At 40.0% G+C, this 20,756-nt stretch overlaps 1 protein-coding gene across 6 annotated transcripts in view; it reads right to left on the minus strand.

Annotated features, from left to right (window-relative positions):
• Positions 1-3,951: 3,951 nt before the first annotated feature.
• KCNQ1 (potassium voltage-gated channel subfamily Q member 1) overlaps positions 3,952-20,756 on the minus strand; it is a 314,910-nt gene continuing 298,105 nt past the window's right edge. For all 6 annotated transcript variants that reach the window (XM_015863924.3, XM_085550022.1, XM_085550021.1 and 3 more), the window contains one exon: positions 3,952-5,973. In XM_015863924.3, coding sequence (XP_015719410.2) covers positions 5,773-5,973 — 201 coding nt within the window. In that variant the 3' untranslated portion in view covers positions 3,952-5,772. The remainder of the gene's footprint in view (positions 5,974-20,756) is intronic.

Raw genomic sequence — 20,756 nt, forward strand, 5'->3', positions numbered from 1 at the left:
GTGCATGTAATCCTACCATTTCCTACATACTTCTGGTGCTTGCAGCACAGGTAGTTCTTGTAACATCTGTATCTAATGTATTAATCTCTATGAATTAATGATCAATATATTTAGAAGGATATAGCACATAGCAGGACTGAACAGAGAACTTACTCTTTGACTTTCTTACCTCTTTTCTCTTTTTCTTCCTTTTCTCTTTCCCTTCCTTTCTTATTCTTTTTTTTCAACAAGTTTGCCAGTGTATCTCTCTTCATAAATAAAAATTCACGTGAAGGAGATGAGTTATCCCCAGACAGCCTCCTACCTAAGTGAGTAGGAATAAAAATAATTATTAAAATAGTTGGTTACCAAAAGAACAACATCAGTAATAATATTTCCTTCATTGCAATTTAGAAAAATGATCAAAATCTGCCCAGTGCCTGTGCTCATCCGTGAGACAGTCCTGGGCACAGCTTTGCCTTCTTTGAGGACAAACCAGGCAACCAGTGTGCTCCAGCAACCCTTGGAGCACAAGTTGGCAGGGCAGTGTGCTTCAGCACAGCTTGCTGGAAGGATTGTGTGAAACACACAGGCACTGCATGCTCAGAGTGCTGCACACAGACTTGGTAAATTATGGCAAGAAAATCTGTAAAGCTTCTTCTGTTCCCCCCTCTGGGGATTTGCCTCTCTCTGATCCAAGAAAGCTCGCTGGCGACCGCCTATCCCACTTTCTGCACCTGGCTGAGTGATTTACCAGAAACTTGACAGGGTCGTGGAAGCTTTCTTTCCTTTGTTCCACGGGTGTCTGCCATGGAGAGCCAAGCCTGGATTAGCTGAGTCTAAATCCCTGGGCAGTTCGCCAGAGCAATGCTAGCTCTGAAGAAAACGGAGCTCCGAGATGATTTTGAGACTGGCTTTATGCATCTGTTCTTCTTAGGTGCAAATCCACAGGCAAGGAGCATAATGCCTCACGTCAGGCTGGTAAGCTGTTCCCTGTAGGCAGCAGTTGCCAGCCAATGTGGGAGTTATGTGAACTTTCTGCCTGGCTCGGACAATGCAGCTTCTCTGGGGCCAGCCCTTCCCTGGCAGTGCTCCCTCGCCAGCCATGTAGGCATCTTTTCACTGGACAACACGCTGCATTACAATAATGTGCATGGACACGTTGAACAATGCTTCCATTCGGCACCTGCATTTTCTTTGTTGTGGTGCCAACCATTTTGTCATATTGGCTTTTGGGTCTCTGTCATTAGGAGCGATGTGAGGTTTCTTGTGCTGTCCCGGGAAGGCATACCTCGGTTTTCCAGCATCTTATGTTGCTGTTCCATAGGCAAGGCGCACGAAGCCTTGCAGGAGCTGGCGGCTCCTGAGATAAAGTCTTCTGCAAGTTCTTTCTCAGCCTCAGGAACTACAGATGCCCTTGTGCCCTGAAGCTGAGGCTACTATCTGGTCAAAATCTTTGGCTTAGGGCTGGGGGGATTTTTCAGTCTGGTTCTTGTGTAAACAATGTGAATGCACTCAGTATTTGTTTTGGCTCCTCTGAATGGCTTTTGAACACGTCAGCCTAGTTCAACTGAACTTGATGGAAGGGTAGAGGGCATCAGAACAGCTTGCTCAGAAGGATGGCTAGAAGCCCTGTCCCTGGAGACATTCAAGGTCAGGCTAGATGGGGTTCTGAGCACCTGGTGTAGCTGTAGGTGTCCCTGTTCATTGCAGGAAAGTTGGACCAGATGGCCTCTGAGGGTCTCTTCCAGCTCAAATAGTTCTACAATTCTAGATCTATAAAATAAGTTCTAAGTTTGGTGAAAATTTGCACTGAGGTAGTAGAGAGAGAGAGGCCCCACTACCATGTGGTCTGAATGTTCTTACCATGGAAAGGCAGGAATTCACATCTCATCAGACACCAGGAGGGTGATGAAGGAAAAGAACCTGCAAAACACTGCAACACAGGAGGAAGTTTCAGCTGGAATTTGCACTTACACATCAAAGTCATCCCTCGAAGGAGCCATGAAAAAGCCACTGTTTGTGGAAATATTTCATAGTTCCTACCTGAACTCATTGACTTCTTGTTCTTGCATCCAATCCTTGCTGGGACTCAGTTAAATATTGCTGAGCGATTGGGTATCAGCTATTTTCATTCTATTTGTTTCGAACTTGCTTCCCTCCAAGTTCCTTCATCTCAGCTGATGCTGGTCAGGGAGCCCAGAGACGAACTTTTCTATAAGCCATTTAAAAGAAATGTCAGGGCATATAAAAAGAATTTGCTTTTGTGCAGGAACATTTCATTGTGTGAGTTCAAATGTGGTAGGTAAGGAAAACTTTCATCACTAAATTAGAAAGAAATACCTCCAATGTTATCATGGCTTGCGAGAGGCTCACGAGAGTTGTATAAGCCAATGGTCTGAAAACAGAAACAGGGAACAAAACTGGCAATTCAGACGCCTTTGTGACCACAGGGAAATAAATGCTACAGCTACATCTGACTCCAGCTTCCACTAATGGGAAGCCTTCTTTAATAGATTTTGAACTTGCAAAGGCTTATGTTCGTCCACCTGGACTGGGTAGTCCCACTGAAAGCAACAGCCCAACTCTCATTCGTAAGTGAAGCATATAAGTACACACAGCAGTGGGACAGAGATGGGAGTTGCATCAGACCCTTTTTCTTTTCTTCTTCCTTGCTCCTCCTCTTCCCTGCCACCATCCCATCAGTGAAATGAGAACAATAATACCCATCTCAGCAGGATATGTTAGGATTAGCTGAAAACTGTTTTTACCTTTCCTCCTTTAAACTCACAGAAAATCTTCCTGCATTTTACTTTTTTAATAGTTCAAGGAGCAATTTGTTCCTTGCCTAGACCTTTCCAACTTAGTGGGCGGGGGGAGCCCTGGAATCCTTCCAACTTCCCCTGGACTGATGATAAATCAGCACTGAGGTGTATGCTGGCCACAAGACCTATTAATGTGCTCTAGTGAAATGGCTGTTTTATCTGCTGACATCAAATCATTTCTGCCTCAGCTAGTATCTGAGTATGATGCTGGCCAATGACATTATTTGAAACAAGCCTATTTTAAAATATAAGAATGAGAATGAGTGATGTCCAGACTCTTCTACTTTTCTAAGATACTCTGTGAAAGGGAATCTAAAAAGGAACATACTCTAACAGTCAGCGTGGCAGCAAGCACTTCCAGCTCCAAAACCACTCGGGCTCAGAATAATGAAAGCCTTGCAGAGATGTTATACCACATTTATATAACAGTAGTCAATAAAGTTCCTTTGTGTTAAACATGGAGCAGACATGCAACTGACAGACAATTACTACATACTCATGAGCTCTGGACAATTTGCATGAACAGCAGAAACCAGCAAACAATGTTCCAGCACAACATACTCACTGCACGATGGTTACTGTGGTGGTGTCTAGCTTGAAGGCATCAAACTGTTCAGCTCATCTTCCTGCTATCCTTATTCCACAAAGCACTGTGAAGAAAGGCATTGAGATACTTACTTCTGAGAGAAGTCTTTCAGGTATGAAGCACCAACAGATGAGACAAATCCAATCCACTTGTCAGGCAGAGAAGTAAGACACGTCAGCTGTGGTGTCTACCTTTAGGCAGCTGCATGACAGATTTGGATGGGTCAAAGACAGCCTGGATCATCTTCTGTTTTTAAGAACAAGATGAATCATTGGATTTGAAGTCACAGGTCACCCAGCTGGTGCTCTTTCTGAAAGATTCTGTTGGACCAAATGTGGAATCAGATCTGCTAGCAACCTGTCACAGACAGAACTTCAAAACGATTATTCTGAGGACATTTGTGATGGCAGTGTTCACATGGACAGAGAGGAACCAACAAACCAGCACAAGGACATTAGATGGTGTTGTGTTGCATAGTAGTCTAAGAGAAAAAAGAAAAGCCAGCAGCAATTTTCCTGTGTGTATTGAACTTCTGGATCTTAGAATAAACAGAAGACGTGGTAATCTTGTCCTGTATTTTATTAGGAAATTAGAGATTGATCAATAATCTGAAATTACACAGTGAATCTCATTTAAAAATATTCAAAATCATCACAATAATTTTGATTTCTATAAAATGTAATGCCCAGGTACAATTCCTGTTTATGTCCATACATTTCTACACCCATAACATGTATCTGTTGTACAGCAGCAAGACAATTATAATATAAATACAGTATACTTTCCTCTGCAGCCCAAGTGAAAGATGTGAAATGTTTCATGTTTAAAACAAGGCCCAGCAAATAAGCAATACTATGAGTTGGTTCCATGCCATCTCAGTTCATAGTGCATCAGTATTTCAGACTGCTCATACACCCTAAAGATTGGTAATGCTGAGCAAAATTATGAGGCTTTAGGGCATCAGTTTTGACACATATATATGTATATATTCATCTCCTTGCTTTCAAACACTGAAATATTTCATTTTTATATACATTGCATTAATTAGCTATGTTGTAATCCTCTATTTTCCAACACTGTCAACTTTAAGGACGTTCCACGTTCAAGGAAGGGTGCATATGGTAGAAGTGTTAACTAACTGCAAGGGTTGAATTTCAACTTCATTAAGCAAAGCTTCAATCCTGCTCACATTGTGCATGTGAAAAATCACACCAAGACAAACACTGCTGTTCTTATTGCAACTATAACGTGGGGTGAGGTGGCTTGCAGGTTAGGCCCTGCGTCCTTTAGGTTGGAGCTGGCACTTCTGAATAGATTAATGACTTTGGTAGGGAGCAGAATTTCTTATTTGATTATTCAGGAAACTATTAGATTTGTCATATATGCTGTCTGGATGAGAGATGCTTTCCTGAACCGGGGCCATGATTCCTGTGAGAATTATGGATGCTCAGTAAGTGGCCAGCTCAAGCACTTGACCTGCAAGTCCAGTCACATTGGACTGTTATACTATACTTGGATAGCATAAGCTAAGGGGGGAAAAAAAAAAAAGGTAGATTGAAGAAGTAGTAGGCCTTCTTTTTAAGAAGCTATTTCAGGACAAGTACATTCAGACCACTGCATTTTCTATTTATGTATAAGTTCTTTGGCAACAATTTTCTAGAAAGCAGAATCATTTTTCTATATAATACTTTATTGCCTCCCTGTTAAAAATTGATATCTTTAAAAAATCTATAGCACTTTCCACTATAAATAGTACTGTTCCAGATTAAGTATTAGTGCCTCCCTGAAGAAAAACAGATTAAAAAAATCTGGTTATTATCTGATAATGTTTACGTAGCAATGTTAAAATAAAACAGCAAAAGAAAATCATTCAGCATGTGGTTTGTCATTTGCAAGAACATTAGCAGTATATTTATACAATAAAAACAACATAAGTTATCCTATTTTGTTTTAAAAACCTTAGTAGTAGAAATATATTGCTATCTGCAGGTTCAGAAACAAAATGCAGATTTCCCATCTAAGTTCAAGTATTATTAGAATATTATTATTACTGTCATTATTATTAAAGGAGCTCTAAATCTTTGCAATTTTGCCTGTCTTTATATTGTTTCAGTCTTTGTGAGCAATAATGGGTTACTATAATTTTTGTTCATCGATAGAATCAGTGTGGAGCTTCGGTAGGTTTTGCCTGGTAGAACACAGCTTGGCAACCCTTGGCCTATTATGAGTGGTTTTAGAAGAGCGCGTTTGAGACTAGTAGCATAGATATTGCAGTCATGTTTTCTTGGATGGCTGATGAAATGAATTTCCTTCCAAGTTCTCAACATTCAGTTCCATTTAAAGGAGAAAGGTGGGAAAGACCCAACCCAGACTTTTACCACATCAGGATATATCGTCTTCACTTCTTCCTGGCACGGTCAGTTGCTCGTAGGTTGGCAGGGTGTTATTTGGGAGGAAGAGATCTGAATTAACTCTGTTCTCTCTCTGAGATGACCTGTTGTTCCCTTGATCTCCCTGATGAGATGAAACCAGACGATGCAGCATCTCAGTAATGAGGTTCAGTTTCTGGTCCATCTGTGTAACCTACAAAGGCAAGAGGAAAGTTTGTTTAGCATCAGCATGTGAGAAAATTGCAACAAGCCACTTGATAAACATGCTGCATTAAAATGACACTTTTCTTAATTAGCATGACAATAACTTCTAGGAAGATACCAGAGATTCATAATCCTATGAATTGTGTTAGAGATTTAATGCAATAGGTCAGAGCTGGGTGACAAATGAGCCCTGTTAATTCTCATCTGTGGGATGTGCTCTGATAGTCATTTCATACCTGGATGAACGCACAATCTCTGAGCTTTCAAAGAGTTGTGCTTGGACAGAGAACTAAGTCCCAGAGCTGAGCTTCTGTGGTTTTTGTTGTTATTATTGTGTCCAGGTTTTTATCGTAAGCTACTAACATGCCCTAATGATATCAATATGCTATAGTAAATATCCCTTCTACTTGCAGTGATCTAATCCATGCTAAGCCAGGACTGACTGACACCCTCTTTGTTACATTTGGGTCCAATTACTAACCAAGTCACTAAATGCCCAACGGATATTTTTGCTGATGCAAGTGCATAGCAGCTGCATTCTGTGGCAAGGGGTAGGAGTGGGACATGATTTAGTTTTATTTTGTCACTGCTCCAATGACATGGCATTCACCAGGATTGCTGCTGGAATTATGTGATTCACAGCAAACTGGAAACTCTTCTGAGATGGGTGAAAGCTGACTTTAAGATTGGGGACCTGCAGAGGAAGGTTCAGACTGCTCCTTTTTTCAGCCTTTGGATGGAAACTCTTTGTGTTATCTGATGATGGTGCTTATTATTATTATTATTTGCTTTTCTTGCCCTTCTAATCTGTAGGTGAAAATATAATGAAACATCAGCATATTGAAAAGAGACTACATTATGGATCGGTCCAAAACTTGGATTAAACTTGGAGTACATTTGAGATTCTCAGAGCAAAATCAAGAACCAAATGTTTCTAGGAGCAGCACAGCTTAGGTCTCTGGTTTCTTACATTTTCCAGTCAAAAAGTAATGTGTACCATCCCTTTTATCTGGCATAAAAAAACTTTCTGCTCTGACTCACATGTACTGAGCCAGATGTCCTGAGGGGAAGATGGGCACTTACAGCTACGATTTGTCAAATTCAAAGTCATGCCCACTCTGCTATAGGCATGGCAAGCAAGCATTTTTCATGGAAAGATGCCTTTCCTTCCTGGATGGGAAGAGGCTCAGGCACAGAGCAGTGGGAGCCTCTTTATGGCCTCTCACTCCTTGCCCCAAGCACAAAGAAAAAGCCACAGTCTTGTCTTTGTAGTCCCATATCCATCCACACTGATCTTCAAACACCAAGGAAACCTCTAGACAAGAAGATGTAATAGTTTTCAAAAGGGAAAAGAAAGTAAGCAGAAAAACAACAACAACAAAATGTGATGGGAATAAATTGCTGCCTCAAATATCTGATAGAAAGCAGTGAAAGGCACATAAAACCGCCAGAAAGAGCATGAGTGGGAGCAATTTATATGTGCCTGGCTAACATCCAAGTATCACACAGGATAGTAAAAGACAGTAAGGCTAAGCAGAACATCAACAAACCTGGAGGATTTCAGCAGAAACTAAAATGTTTTTCCACTGTAGAGAAAATGCTGTTTTTTTCAAGCACTTTGTACAACTGGTAGGGAAGCAGATACAGTAATTTAAAAATATGAGGTGCCAGAGATTTATACTTCACAGCTGGTTTTGAAAACATTAGGCAAAGCACTCTAGATGATACATGAAACACAAGCAATTCTGGATGGAAATGGCTGTTGAAAGAGGAGATTCTTCAAATGAGGAAGGTGAAGAACATGAGTTCAAGATTTCTAGAAGGAAATACAGATGCAAAATGGAGCAGATCATCAGGTTTTCATTTCATCATTGTTTGTTCACTCCCTTAGAAAAGGCACGCTTTGCACTAACAGTGCCCATCATAGATGGCAAGTTCACAATCCTCCGAGCAAGACAGTATGAATCAGGGGTAACATTTCTCATTCCTGCAGTGCCCACTGCCCAGATGTTGCTTGCTTTCTGAGACAGCTGCACTGGAAGGGCACTTTCTCTAACAAGAAACATCTCTTTGCTAATTATTCTGAACTAAGTAAAGGGATTTTTATAGAGGATTTTTTAATTTGTGATTCCAGGCAGGGATTACCAGAGGAAACACAGGCTGAAGATCTATCTGGAAAACGTACATTCATGAAACTCTTGCAGTGATGAGCTATTGAACATGACAGTGGATTGGACAGAGATCTGGATAGTCCTTCAACAGCTGTGCATCTTGGTGATGAAGTACTGGGGAGAAGTGAGATGAGAATACTCTTGCTGGGAAATAAATTCCCAGAGATAATTGTCTAATTTTTCTATGGAGTAAGGTTTGGCTGCTGCAGCTGTTGTGTGCAGAAGGCCCACAGAAGCAGAGGCAGAAGCTAATTACTATTGAGCTGAGCCATATGAGATAAAAAGACCTAACATCATCTTCCCTGTTTCTGTTAACTGGTGTAGGCCTCTAAAGCCACAGTGCAGCAGTTTTGCAGGGAGGTACAGACAGCTGGTTGCGTGTTGCTTTCTTGTTTCACCAGCTTTCTTTCAGATAAGGAGAGCTATTTCCCAGGGAATTCTGTGCCCCTCAAAGACCTGCTCTGAGACATGCTGAAGCTGGCGGGAGGTTTTGGCAATCATGGGCTCCCAGTGACTTCAGTGGACTCTAAATCTTGGACTGAATGGTTAAAACCAAGTAGCAGAATATTCTCTGGGTATTACAAGGGAGAAAGAAATTTAATTTCCGTACACTGCTTTGCTTGTGGTTGTAGACCAGAAAAGATGACATTTGCAAATGAGACAGCAATGGAATAAAGGGCCTCTGCCCTTGATTATGCCAAAGCAGGATTCTCTGCTTAAAGGATGAGATGCTCTAAAGAGAGAATCAAAACTCATCAGAAAGCAACTTCTTCTGTCATTGCATGTCTCTGATGTGGAAGAATAAATGCATAATGCCTTGCTGATGAACAGCCTTGTATGTTAGCAATCCCAATCTGCCTTCTTTCAACCAAATACACATCCTCATAAATATTCTTCACTTGTTTGCTGCAGAAAAAAAAGTTGCCATAATATTAACTACTTTGACAACCCTGATTTCTCCACTTAAAACAGCAAACCGTGTTGATTATATAGGGAAATAACTCAGACTGTTTCTTTTATGAAAAAACTAAATTAGCTCTTTCTGGCTGACTTATGCTCTATTAGAAGTATGACACTTACCTGTTCAAATTGTTTAAGTACAAATAGTTTCCTTTGTATTTTGTAGTCAGTAATAGGACAAGGGGGAATGGTTTTAAGCTCAAGGAGGGAAGGTTTAGATTGGATGTCAGGGGGAAGTTCTTTACACAGAGAGTGGTGAGGACTTTTTCTATCTGTAAAGAAGTCACAGAGGCATAAAACTGCTCTGATACCCCATACAATACACCATAGGCAGTGACATAAATCCTATGAGCCACAAGGTCTTCTCAGGTCATGTTTTCATGACAAGTCCTCTGCAGCTGAGTTTAAAATGACTTCTACAAAGGCATCAAAGGAGGAGTTAGTGAACAAGCCTATGAGACTGCTCTTCTGAGAGGAGGAGAGAACAAAATAGCGAGCCACTGATCTATTAAACTTCCATAGACAGTCACATACTATTCATTTAAAATGCATTTTACATGTTCATAACAGATCCCTTATCTGATCCATTCCAAAACTTTACTGCGAAGGGGTCAGGGTAACAGGAAATACACGGTCAAGAGGAATGATATTTTCAGCCATGGATATTTAGGATAGTGGGGCAGTGGCTCTGCTGATGGCTTCTAAATAAGAAGTCCCTATTGCTCTGCAGGCTAACAAGCTTTAATTGAAAGAAAATTATTGTCTCTTTATCTGTGCATCCTCATAAGTGGTTTTATAAAGAATCCTTTCCATGTTTGCTTGTCAGTACTATGCTTGCTGATAAGCTAGTGCTTTATTGCAGAAAAATACACAGAAATCATTCCTGTTAACAAAGCCATCTTCAACAAAGCCACAGGCACACTAATGACTCAGAGCAAAAATAAGAGGGGAGAAATATTCCAGAACTTACAATACATATTAATGGCAATGATACAAAGGAAGGTATCAGTATCAAGCAGCACCGAGTGCATCCTTCAAGCTAAACATCTCTTTCTAAGGTGTGGTCATAAATCATTCTTTCTTTAGAGAGATTCATCCTGTTTAGGTACTGTTCTTAAGAATATTTGAGGAAGCTTTAGAGAGCAGCTTCCCTGGCTCTTCTTCTTGCTAAGTCCCTACATGTTGTGGTATCTCAATATTTCTAAAAGCTAATGCCTCAGAGATTTCATGGTTTTGTGAACAGGAACAAAGCTAGGAGTGGCTTTTCTGAAAAGTTCAAGGATAGGTATAGGAATCTTCACAGAAGATTTCCTTGGTGCATTTCTTTGCAGCTGTGATAGAGGCAGGAAAGGACAGCAATTTCACTATTATTAAAGAAAGTTCCTTTCTTCAGGTACATCGTTTTTTCAAAAATATTGGCAACAGTCATTCTTCCACTTACAGCACCCAAGATTCCAGATTCTTGAGAATCCCCTTATCAGAGCTTCTGGCTTCGATATGTTTATTTTGTTGCCAGAGATTAGGCAGTGTTCACGCTAGAGGTTATATACTAGTCGTTGAGGTGTTTATAGGAGAATGTAATCTGCATGAAGGAAGATTTGTTCTCCAGACTGTCTGTACTTTCTCTTGAGAGTTGTCCAAAGAAGGGAGTATGTGTGTGGTGTCTGGGGGAAGGATAGAGGAAGTGGAGCCAGTGAGAAAACACTCTCTTCTAATATAACATTACTCCTGGCTAGAAAAATATAAAGCCTTAGCTTCTGAGGAACTAAATTAGCAGGTTTTGTGGGCTGCACATGACTAGTCAATAAAAATACTGTACAAACACTGCATCCACTGTCTTAAATGACAAATAAAACTGACAAATTTGAAAAGACAGCATCATAGGAAAGAAAGGCACTTGTTATACACTGCCCTATAGTCAGCTCCTTTGGATAAAGTTCCCAGTGCCAGTCTCCTGTTAGTTTTCTAATATTTTTTTTTCCTTTTTATTTCCCACCCCAGTAAACAGAGACTGCTGCTGGTCTCTTCTTACTCTGTAACTCTATAAGAAATTCTTTTTCCCTCGTTTCTCAACAGTGTACAAAAAAAACCCAACCAAACAGATTTTTCTAGTAGAAACAGTAAACAGTACTGATAATTCTCTGTGAACCAGTGATTTCAACAGAGAATGATGACCTGGGCCATTTGATTAGTGACTATAATGATTACTGTGCTTTAATTCATTTGAAGAATTCTGACCTGATGATGCAGCACAAGCTTTATGGCACTAGGTGTTCAAGCTACAGAAAACAGGAGAAATCAGAGGGTTAATTTATTAATTCTTTGTTTTAATTATAATTGGGAAAGCAGGTAGCTATGCTGTAGAAAAGCATTTTTCATTTCCAAATGTCCTTTTCCCCAAGTAAAAATATCTTAAAAACAAAACATTTTCAAAGTTTCTGACATCTCTGGCTAGCATCTTGCCCAGCTCCATTTCTTTCCTGTGGCTTTTAGTTATTTTTAGAGGATTGTAGACTGTGACTATAATGACATTTTTCAGAACAGAAGTCGCCCTTGAATTCTATTCTAAACTGCCAATAGTAAGAGACATTCCCCAACAGGTAAAAAACACAGAAAGCGATCTGAACAAGTCACTCAAGTACTGTGTAACAGCAATCTGCGATCCGTATAAAATATGGCTTACATGTTGGCCAGCACAGAATACAGGCCACATGTTTTGTATCTGCCATTTTCCCCTCAGGTGAAAATTAAGATAACAGCCTCCAGTGACAGCAGTAGTAGAAGATATTACACAATAAAACAGCAATCTTCACAGCTATCTTTGACTATTTCCAGCCTATTACACGCAATTCATTATGTGAATAAATGCTTCTGAATTTGAAGTTGGCAAGGCATCAAATTATTAAAAGAGACTTGTGAAGAAAAAAGTGACAACAACAATAAAGGAGAGAAGCTGCATAGTCACCTTCATAAACTTACATGGCTATAACTTGCTGATTGACTGAAGGAAGGAAGGTAAAATTAATAAGCACTACTATTACACTCCAACAAGAAGGTTGGTAGGACACTGCCAAAAGGAAGAATTAGTCACCGGAGAGTGAATTATACTTGGCCACAAATGGTTATTGAGCACAACCCTGAAAAGGTGGCAAAAAGATTCTGGGTCTATGGTTATTTTAAAAGTGGAGATTCAGGAAGACCAAAGGTAAAAGAAAGTCTAGGCTGGATGACCTAAAATGCTGCTTTTAGTCAAGCAAGTAGTGAGGAGGAAGATGGAAGTGAAGAAGGGAAGAAGTGGAGTCTGAACACTGCTGCTGCTTGAGAAAAGAGAGCTGTGCATGGTGGCTGTGGGTCAGTGCCTTTGTTGTTGCTACTATCAACTTATTGCAAAAATATCTGCCTCATTTAAAACACCCAAAATATTGGAAATCAGCTCTCACTGAGAATATTCCTTCACCTCTATGTGTAGATTTGGGCTAAGAAACCTATCTGATTGCTGACTGCTCCCAGAACACCCAGGCCAGTCCTGTTGGTTCACAGCACTGAACACATACCCAGATGTGTGCAATGCTTGCAGCTCTATCGGGCATCCAGAGGGCTACAGCCAAGCAATTAAAATTTGTGGTTGACTCTTGTTGTAGATAAATGAGACGAGACTTAAAACACATGGAAATTTTCAAGTTAGGACCATGTCCAAAATCTACAGTCTTTGGCCCAGCACAACCTGAGGAAACAGCTTTTTTCTTTTCTTTTTTTTTTTTCTTTTTGACTGAAATATTACAAAGGTCAGAGACTACTTTTTAACCCTTTCCTTTAAACTAGTAGAGTGTTAGAAAGTGAGGTGTTGAGGAAGAAGGGAGTTTGGAATACTCTTCTGAATGAAACCAGGAAACTGAAGTCTAGGACCTCATCTCTAAATATAACTTTTATCATAAGCTAATAAAGAATAAAGAATATAAAATCCCTCTATCCTATTAACTGAATACTTTTCTTTCCAAATATTTCCTTATCTTTATCTACTATAGCCCCACCTTCAGGAAATGATATCTCTTCCACCCATCACAACTTTTTTCCATTTCCACTTGAAAATACTGAACAAGTTGACAAGAAGAGACAGAATCTTTCCTTAAATGTGAATCAGTGATACCGAAAAGCAGGAAACATTTATGTGCCCACAAAAAGGACCAGGCATCCATCTAGCACCATCACTCTAAGTATTTTCCCATGTTACACTTAAATTGCAATCCAGTGTTATGAAACCTGTCAAACGGGCTGGAGATAACAAGAAATGTAGAGGAAGTATTGGGCAAAGAAAACAGAAAAGCCCCAGGAACTTATCTCCATGCAATATTTTGAGTACAGCTATAGAACAAAAGGCAACAATGTGCGCATCTTATATCCAAAACACTATGAACCTTAGTGCACCTATACAATACCATGCTGCAGTAGATACGTACTGTCATTTTTATTCCAAAGTGGGGAAAAACGAGGCAATAAAGATACTGGCAAGGCTTCAGATTTACTAAGCATCTTTAACTGGAAGGAAGAGATCTAAAAACATTTAAAAGCTATCTTCCCCACATTGGGTATATCTGAAAGTATTACATATATATATATACACACATACATACATATATATATATATATATATGTGTATATATATATATATATATAAATGAAACAGAAAGTTGGAAAACTGATTTCTTTCTGATTCTCAACCACATTCATATTCACCATAACATTCCTACACTGCGTCCTTCTGGTTGAGCACCCCAGTGCCTATCAGCAGGGGGAAAAAAAAAAAAAGACTGTTCAGCTAACAGGCATTTATATTTCAGATGCTCCAGTTCCACAGATGTGAAGAAAACTCCCCATGGAACTTGCCTCTGGAGGACTCTCTTTGCTGGTTTACTCACAGCAGTGCAGCCTCTGAATATCACTCCATATTTTCGTTGTCAGAAATTTGGCAATCAGACAACAACTTTCTCCTGGCTGTAGATTCCTGTTTCTAATGTGGAACGGTGGCATATTTACAACACTTCAGGGTTCAAACAAAAAAATCTCCCCCCTCCCCCCCCCCAAGAAAAAAAAAATAACAAAAAACCAACAAAAAAAGGACCAAGCTAACATAAACGTATGTCCAGAACTTTTTCACAGCAAAATAACCCTCAGACCTCCTTGCCAGCATAACCAATTAAACAAAACAAAACTGACTAATCTTGACCTCTCTCCAAAGGGGAATGTTTTGTTTCTTGAAACCCTGGCTCTTGCTCTCATATGATACTGGGACTATGACTAATAACCTCTTGCTGGAGTACTGCTGATTATTTCACCATTGAGTAGCTGCTCTAGTTCTGGATCATTGTTGTATGCACTGAAGTTGCCAAGATTTCATTTTTAAAAAACAAAGAATAAGATATACGTTCATACTCCCCAGTGTTAGGAATACATTTTTCAGTTTTAACTGTTAGGCTTTGCCTGACAATTTTTCCTCCTTCCTCGGAACTGTTATTTTTCAGATGCCTGCTAAGAAATGGTTCCCTTTTTCCTTTCTCTCTCTAAAACACTTTTCCTAATTCAAAACAGATTTGTGACTGCAGCTCTTTTCAAAACAAATACGCCATGCATCACATTGAGTTAGGTCAGCTTTGCTTATGTTAATGTTTCACACTTCACTTGAATGAGGTGTCCATACTCCTTTTTAAGGTAATGTGGCCAGATGAGGTGCACAGCATTTTCCAGTCAGAATAGAAAGTGAGACACATCCACAGGTTATGCATCTTACAGCAGACACAAATTCTTTCTTACAGTGGAAATGAATTGTCTACTCCAGCTACGGCACAGCCACCTCAGCATTACATCCCTGCCCACAGCAGGCAGACAAGAACCAAATCAATAATTTCATTTTAACTTTGGCCAATGTCGGTATGCTAAAGGAGGAAAGCTTAATCTGTGCAAAGCTTGAGAATGGAAGTTAGTGCAAAATACTGTAACATACAAGACAACAGATATTCTGTGGAGTGGGACTGAGAGATCATCAGTGCTATGGGCACAGGGTAAGAAGATGAAGGCACCTGCCTGGTATAAAGATAATACTGAAGTACCTTTAGTAGTTTACCACGTGCCTTAAGATTTCTCAGTGTAAGCTTCTACTAAACAGCAACATATCACGGAAGGGTTGGGATGGGATTGGAGACAATGGAATGGCAAGAGTAAGGCTTAATTGTCTGCTTTCTACTCAAAATGCTAAAAAACAGGATGAACTCAGTTGCTTTTATTTGCTATTCATGTTTTTTTAAACACCTGTAATCTCCTCATTATTTAGGATCTGATAGGTATTGTCTGAGCAGAAAAGACATGGACTCCTTTCTACTCAAAATCAGCTTACAAAAATTAATAACCATTAAATGACTTCTGCAGCAATCAAAAAACACTGGGGAAAAGGAATGGGGAGAAAAAGAGAGAGATGCAATTATAATAACAGTGTTTTGAGATTCCCTGAGGGCTGCTGGTAATTAAACCAACGGCAACACAGATCTCTGTTTGATGCGGTCATGAATTTGTATTCAAAAGAAAAATCCTTAAAAAGATTCTTTCAATAGGAATTGTTAGAGAACAAGGTCAGCAAGAATAATTAGACCAAAAATAGTTGATAAATATTATTATGGAGAAGTCGTTTATGGGCCATGGCATATGCAGGTTATAAATCCCAGTGATAAATAAATCAGCAAGCTTGCACCCATTCTGAAAACACAAAACCAGGGCTGTATACTTGTATGCTTGAGTTAGTTCCTCAGAAAGGAGGCTGCCTCTTGTTTTCACTATTGCGTTAAGCGTTACAAACACACAGATGCAAGATAGAAAACTGTAGTGGGAAAACACAGTATAATGAAAGAAAACCACACACAATCCAAAGGCACTTTTCTTTTGCAGGGGCCAGAACAGAGATCAGAGGTGAAGTTTACTCGTGATAAAAATGTCTGCGGGCTCGGTCCTCTCCCCCATCCTTCTGACTGCCATTCACTTCTGTTGAAGTCATAGCCTTAGATATGCCTCCTTCAGGATATTCAGAAAAATAGAAATGCTCTTGCTTTGTAGAGATGCTAAGCACCTGGTAAAACCACTGAAACCCAGAGATGCGGGTGCTTTGTACCCTCCAGAATTAAGTTGCCCCAGACTCCTTAAAACTGCACTTCATTTATTTCCTGACTACTTCAAGAAGAGGTATCTACAATCAATCATGTGCCAACTAATAACCAGAGAGTGAGCTAGAACCTAGTATATTTAACAGCAGAAACCCACATTTAAAAGGAAAAGGAGGCTGCCATGGCATTATTCACAGAAGTGAACCAGTAGATCTCATGGATACCAGAAGCAAAACTACAACAAAGGCAACCAACTGCTAATGAAGAAAGTTTTTCACTCAAATTTCATGGGTCATACAGAATCATTACCCATGCCTGCAGGAGCTCAACAGCTCTGCCAATTGATATTTGGGGGAAATTATGTGATTATTTTGCAATGCATTTTGCAGTACCAGGCATCTATCTTTCAATCCCAAGTTCTGGAGCCAACCAGCTATGCAAAAATATCAGCTTCAGTTTCCAGAGTTAGCTTCAAACCAGCCTTGCTGCAGAAAAAAAATCTCAAATATAGGTTTTCATTGTACATCAGTCTCAGAAATAAGACTTCAAGAACTAATATTAGTTTGTTTTTTCTTTTTTCTTTTTTGTATAAATACACCCTTACAGTTCTATGCCAATCTCTTTAAATTCTGGGGGCTTGGCACCTTTTGAAAACAAAGAGACACACTGTTTGGCTGCTCCCGGCAACAAGTGCTGCATGGGTTAACTTTCTAAATTAGTTCTATTGCAGGTTTCCCTCTGGTTCTGAGTCAGTTAAAATACCAAGGCTCTTCTCCATAACATTTTAAGCTACAATGTCTTCAAAAGTAAACAAACGTTTCTGATAAAATAACATGTTTGAAAAATGTAATGGATGACAAAGATAACAAAAAATCCTTAGCGCTTTTCTTTGTCAATAGCTTCTTCTAGGAATAGAGCCAGACCGGGCATTTATTTGGACTGGTAGACTATGACTCAAAAAGCGGATCTATTGGCAGTGTAAGCAACTGCTCAGTGGTGGAAGCAAAGGGCTCACAGTCTTTCCTAGCTGATTAATCATCATGACAGGCTTGCAGATTAAATGATCTGCCCAGCTCCAGATGTTAGACATGCATCCATCTCTTGCTTTTCTTTTGGTTCATAGGCAGTAGCTTGGACTGCTCATTCTTAAGATAATGATGACCATTACTGTTCAAAACATAAAGGATTTAGGCTTTGTAATTTTATCCTGAGATAGAGGAGACTTCTACACAAGATAACACAGCACATATAGTCTAGACACAATGAAATACTTGAAAATCCTTTGGACAGAGGTGATGACAGTCTCACACATAAAGCTTTGAGATGTTTCTCTCTGCAGTTCCATCCCCTACTAGAACTGCTATCAATTGCACAAAGGAGGAGCACGGATATGAGCAGGATCTTTCCCCTCAAGCCCCTGCTATTAGCTTTATTAGCCCCTGTTACATCAATAACAAAATGTACCTTCTCTGAGATGGGAGACAGCACAAAGTAACGCTCCACAACATTTACAGACAGGAAACAAAGAGTAGCAACATGATGACAGCATAGGAGAACATCATGGTGTCAAAAAGAAAGGCTGGCTACCCAACATTATTGCAGCCAGCTGGCTTACTACAAGCATAGAGTCCTTACAGGACTTTCAGTGACTGCCAGTAATGAGAAACAACTTTTTAATTCTCATTGAAAGTATTTCACTTTTGTCACCACAGAGACACCGGCTTCGACCTCAGTCAGGGAGGTCTTCATTAGGACCTCTGTGGAGAGGGAACCAACATCCCACTGCTGAAGCAAGCTGCAGCCTGTTGCTCCTGGAGATTCATCACTTGTGTTCTCCAAAGCCATACCCTGCTGCACTTGGAAGATTATCACACACACTGGTGAAGCTGCAGACATTTCTGATTTTCTCTCTGCCTACTTTCCTTGAAAGAGTTGAAGAAGTTATAACAGAGTTAGTTCTTTTCTTTCTCTTGCTAGCCTTTTTCTAGATAGTATCTCTTTTTGTTTGTCCAACAGAGAGAGAGCAATCAGCTTGTCAACAGACAATTTCATTGACTCTAACCACAGAAAAAGAGATCACCTGACAGTGCCTGCTAAGGACTTCACTGATTAAAACGCTAACAGTATTCTGATTAAACGAAGACATTTTCATCCATTTTCAAGGATGACTTGATGTGATTCAGCTTATTATTTTAGTTCTGACACATCTGCTCTGAAAAGTGTAAGCAGTTTAATTCAGCCTTAAAAATCATGGTTCCTTTTGGGTATCAGTTGTTCCTTCATTACAATATCCACAGTGACAATTTATTCATTAAAGGAACAATATTTTCAAACCAAGTCTTCTCAAATTATACCTAATTTTAAGACAGAAGGTGAACAATGACGGGAATAGTAAAAACAATAAAAGTGCCAAGATGAATAATTCTAGATGAATATTTCACATAGATCAAACTGTCAAATTCAAAAGTGAAGCAGTTCCGCAAGGTAATCAATGCCTCTTTCACTCCGAGTGCTCTCCACTCCCAGATCAGCTTTTTGGTGATGGAGACCCATGTACATAGGTCTCTCTGCTAGTAATGCCTCCTATTTATTTCCATGGAAACTACAGTGGATACAAAAAGCAGAATAACAATGTTTGATAGTGCAGTTTCTCAACTATAAAACACAGCTTTTCAGCATAGTCACCACCATTAGTTATGCATTTTTGCCACTGATGAACAAGTGCCTGCATGCCTTGCTCATAAGTACGTGCACCAGCAGAAGTGACCTGCTGCAATTGATGAAATGCACCACCTGCTGCCTCACTGTGCTCACATTCACTGGTTGATCTCCACAAACATCCATCAAGCATCAATAAACGTCAATGGGTGCCATTTTTTCCACATGGAGGATTTCAATTCCCTCACATTTACGAGGAAGGAAGTGTATATGAAGCACAACCTGAACCCAATTTTTGACTTTTTAGCTGCCTCATCACTTGGCTTTCTGTGTGCTGTAGCACAGGTTTGTTTTGCAGGGTCAGCTTTGTTTTTCAGCCAGGTACAACTCTTGACTTTTGGCTATTTTTTTTGTTATGCTGTGCATCATCTGCAGTGACAGTAAATGAACTGCCACAACTCAGTCTGTAGCTTTCTGCCCATAACACTGCATGAGACAAGAGGTCAAAACAAGGTTTCTCTCCTTGAGTATTGTAACCATGGACTATTTATAACTCTGTGTATATCCAGGCCGGACAAAGAAGCTTTCCATGTGTAGAACATGACATGAACTCAATCTCTGCAGACAGTCCCCGAGCCTAAAAACGCTTTTGTTAGTACAGCGAACACCTGTACTAATTATGCACTTCACTCAGTCGGGGGTCATTGCTCATGGCAAAGGTTTTAAATCAGCCACCCCAGGAGACAGACATCATTACACAGCTCGAGCAGTTGCTTCGATGCCACAGAATTAGGCAAACCTGGAAGCACACTCAGACTCTGAAGTCTGTAAAAGTGAAAAGCTGTAACACTTCACTGTTGTGCAAAATCCAACAGTTTGGATGAATAGAGAAAATCTGATACAACTGCTGAAATCTGAAGTTTAACATTATTTTTAGATTTAAGCACATGCTCTCCTGACTTTTGTGTAAACTACATTTTTTCATCCCTCCCTGTATATCGTCCTGCGTGACCCAGCAAAACTTGCAAATGTGAGAAATGTCAAATAATGTTGTTTTATTCATGTTGTGATTCATTGCTGCTATTTATTCACCTAAAATTATGCTGGAACTCGCATTCCAAGGTCAACGTTACACTTTCTCACTGATGTAGCTCCTCATTAGATGTCCTCTGCTGATGGTCCCTGCTCACTTTGCAGTGCTGCTCATCGGTGCTGGTGCTTTCCTACACTTGTGAAGGCATTAATTCTCTGCTGCCTTTGGCAAAGGGTATGCACTTATGCCTGCTCATTACTGCTTACAGGGACGTACCTGACATTCTTCATTATTCTTTTGCCTGTCATTTCTGATCAGAAATGTGCACACAATATGTACAAATGAGTTCATATGTGCCGTATGCTATTAGGCTTTTCAAGCTCTGACTACATACAAGAGTGCTGTCACCAGCTTGACAGATAAGGCTGCTCCCAGGCTGCTCTTAATGCTGCTTCCTGATTTTCTGCTCTCCAGGACAGAAGATCTCAGGAATAACAATATGCAAAATGGGAAGAATTAGTTTTATACAAAATGAAAACCAGCGTCTCAATGACTTGGAGTACCTTGATGGAGTGCCTTTGGAATGGCTTCCAACTTGGGTTAGTCTATGAGTCTCACAGGTCAGAGGGGCAGATACCTGTATTCTGCTTTCCTCTAACCCTAATCAGACAGGCAGTAATTAAAATTCATATTTTTCACTGGTAAGCCACTTCGGGTAGGGGCTTGCTTCAATTCCATACACTCCAATGTTTCAGGCATTCCTCAGTATAAAAGCAGCATTGCCTCTACCGGAGGAAAGGAGCCC

This window comes from Coturnix japonica, chromosome 5 (assembly GCF_054131305.1).
Source record: "Coturnix japonica strain WE chromosome 5, WE-NBRP24, whole genome shotgun sequence".
NCBI classification, from domain to species: domain Eukaryota; kingdom Metazoa; phylum Chordata; class Aves; order Galliformes; family Phasianidae; genus Coturnix; species Coturnix japonica.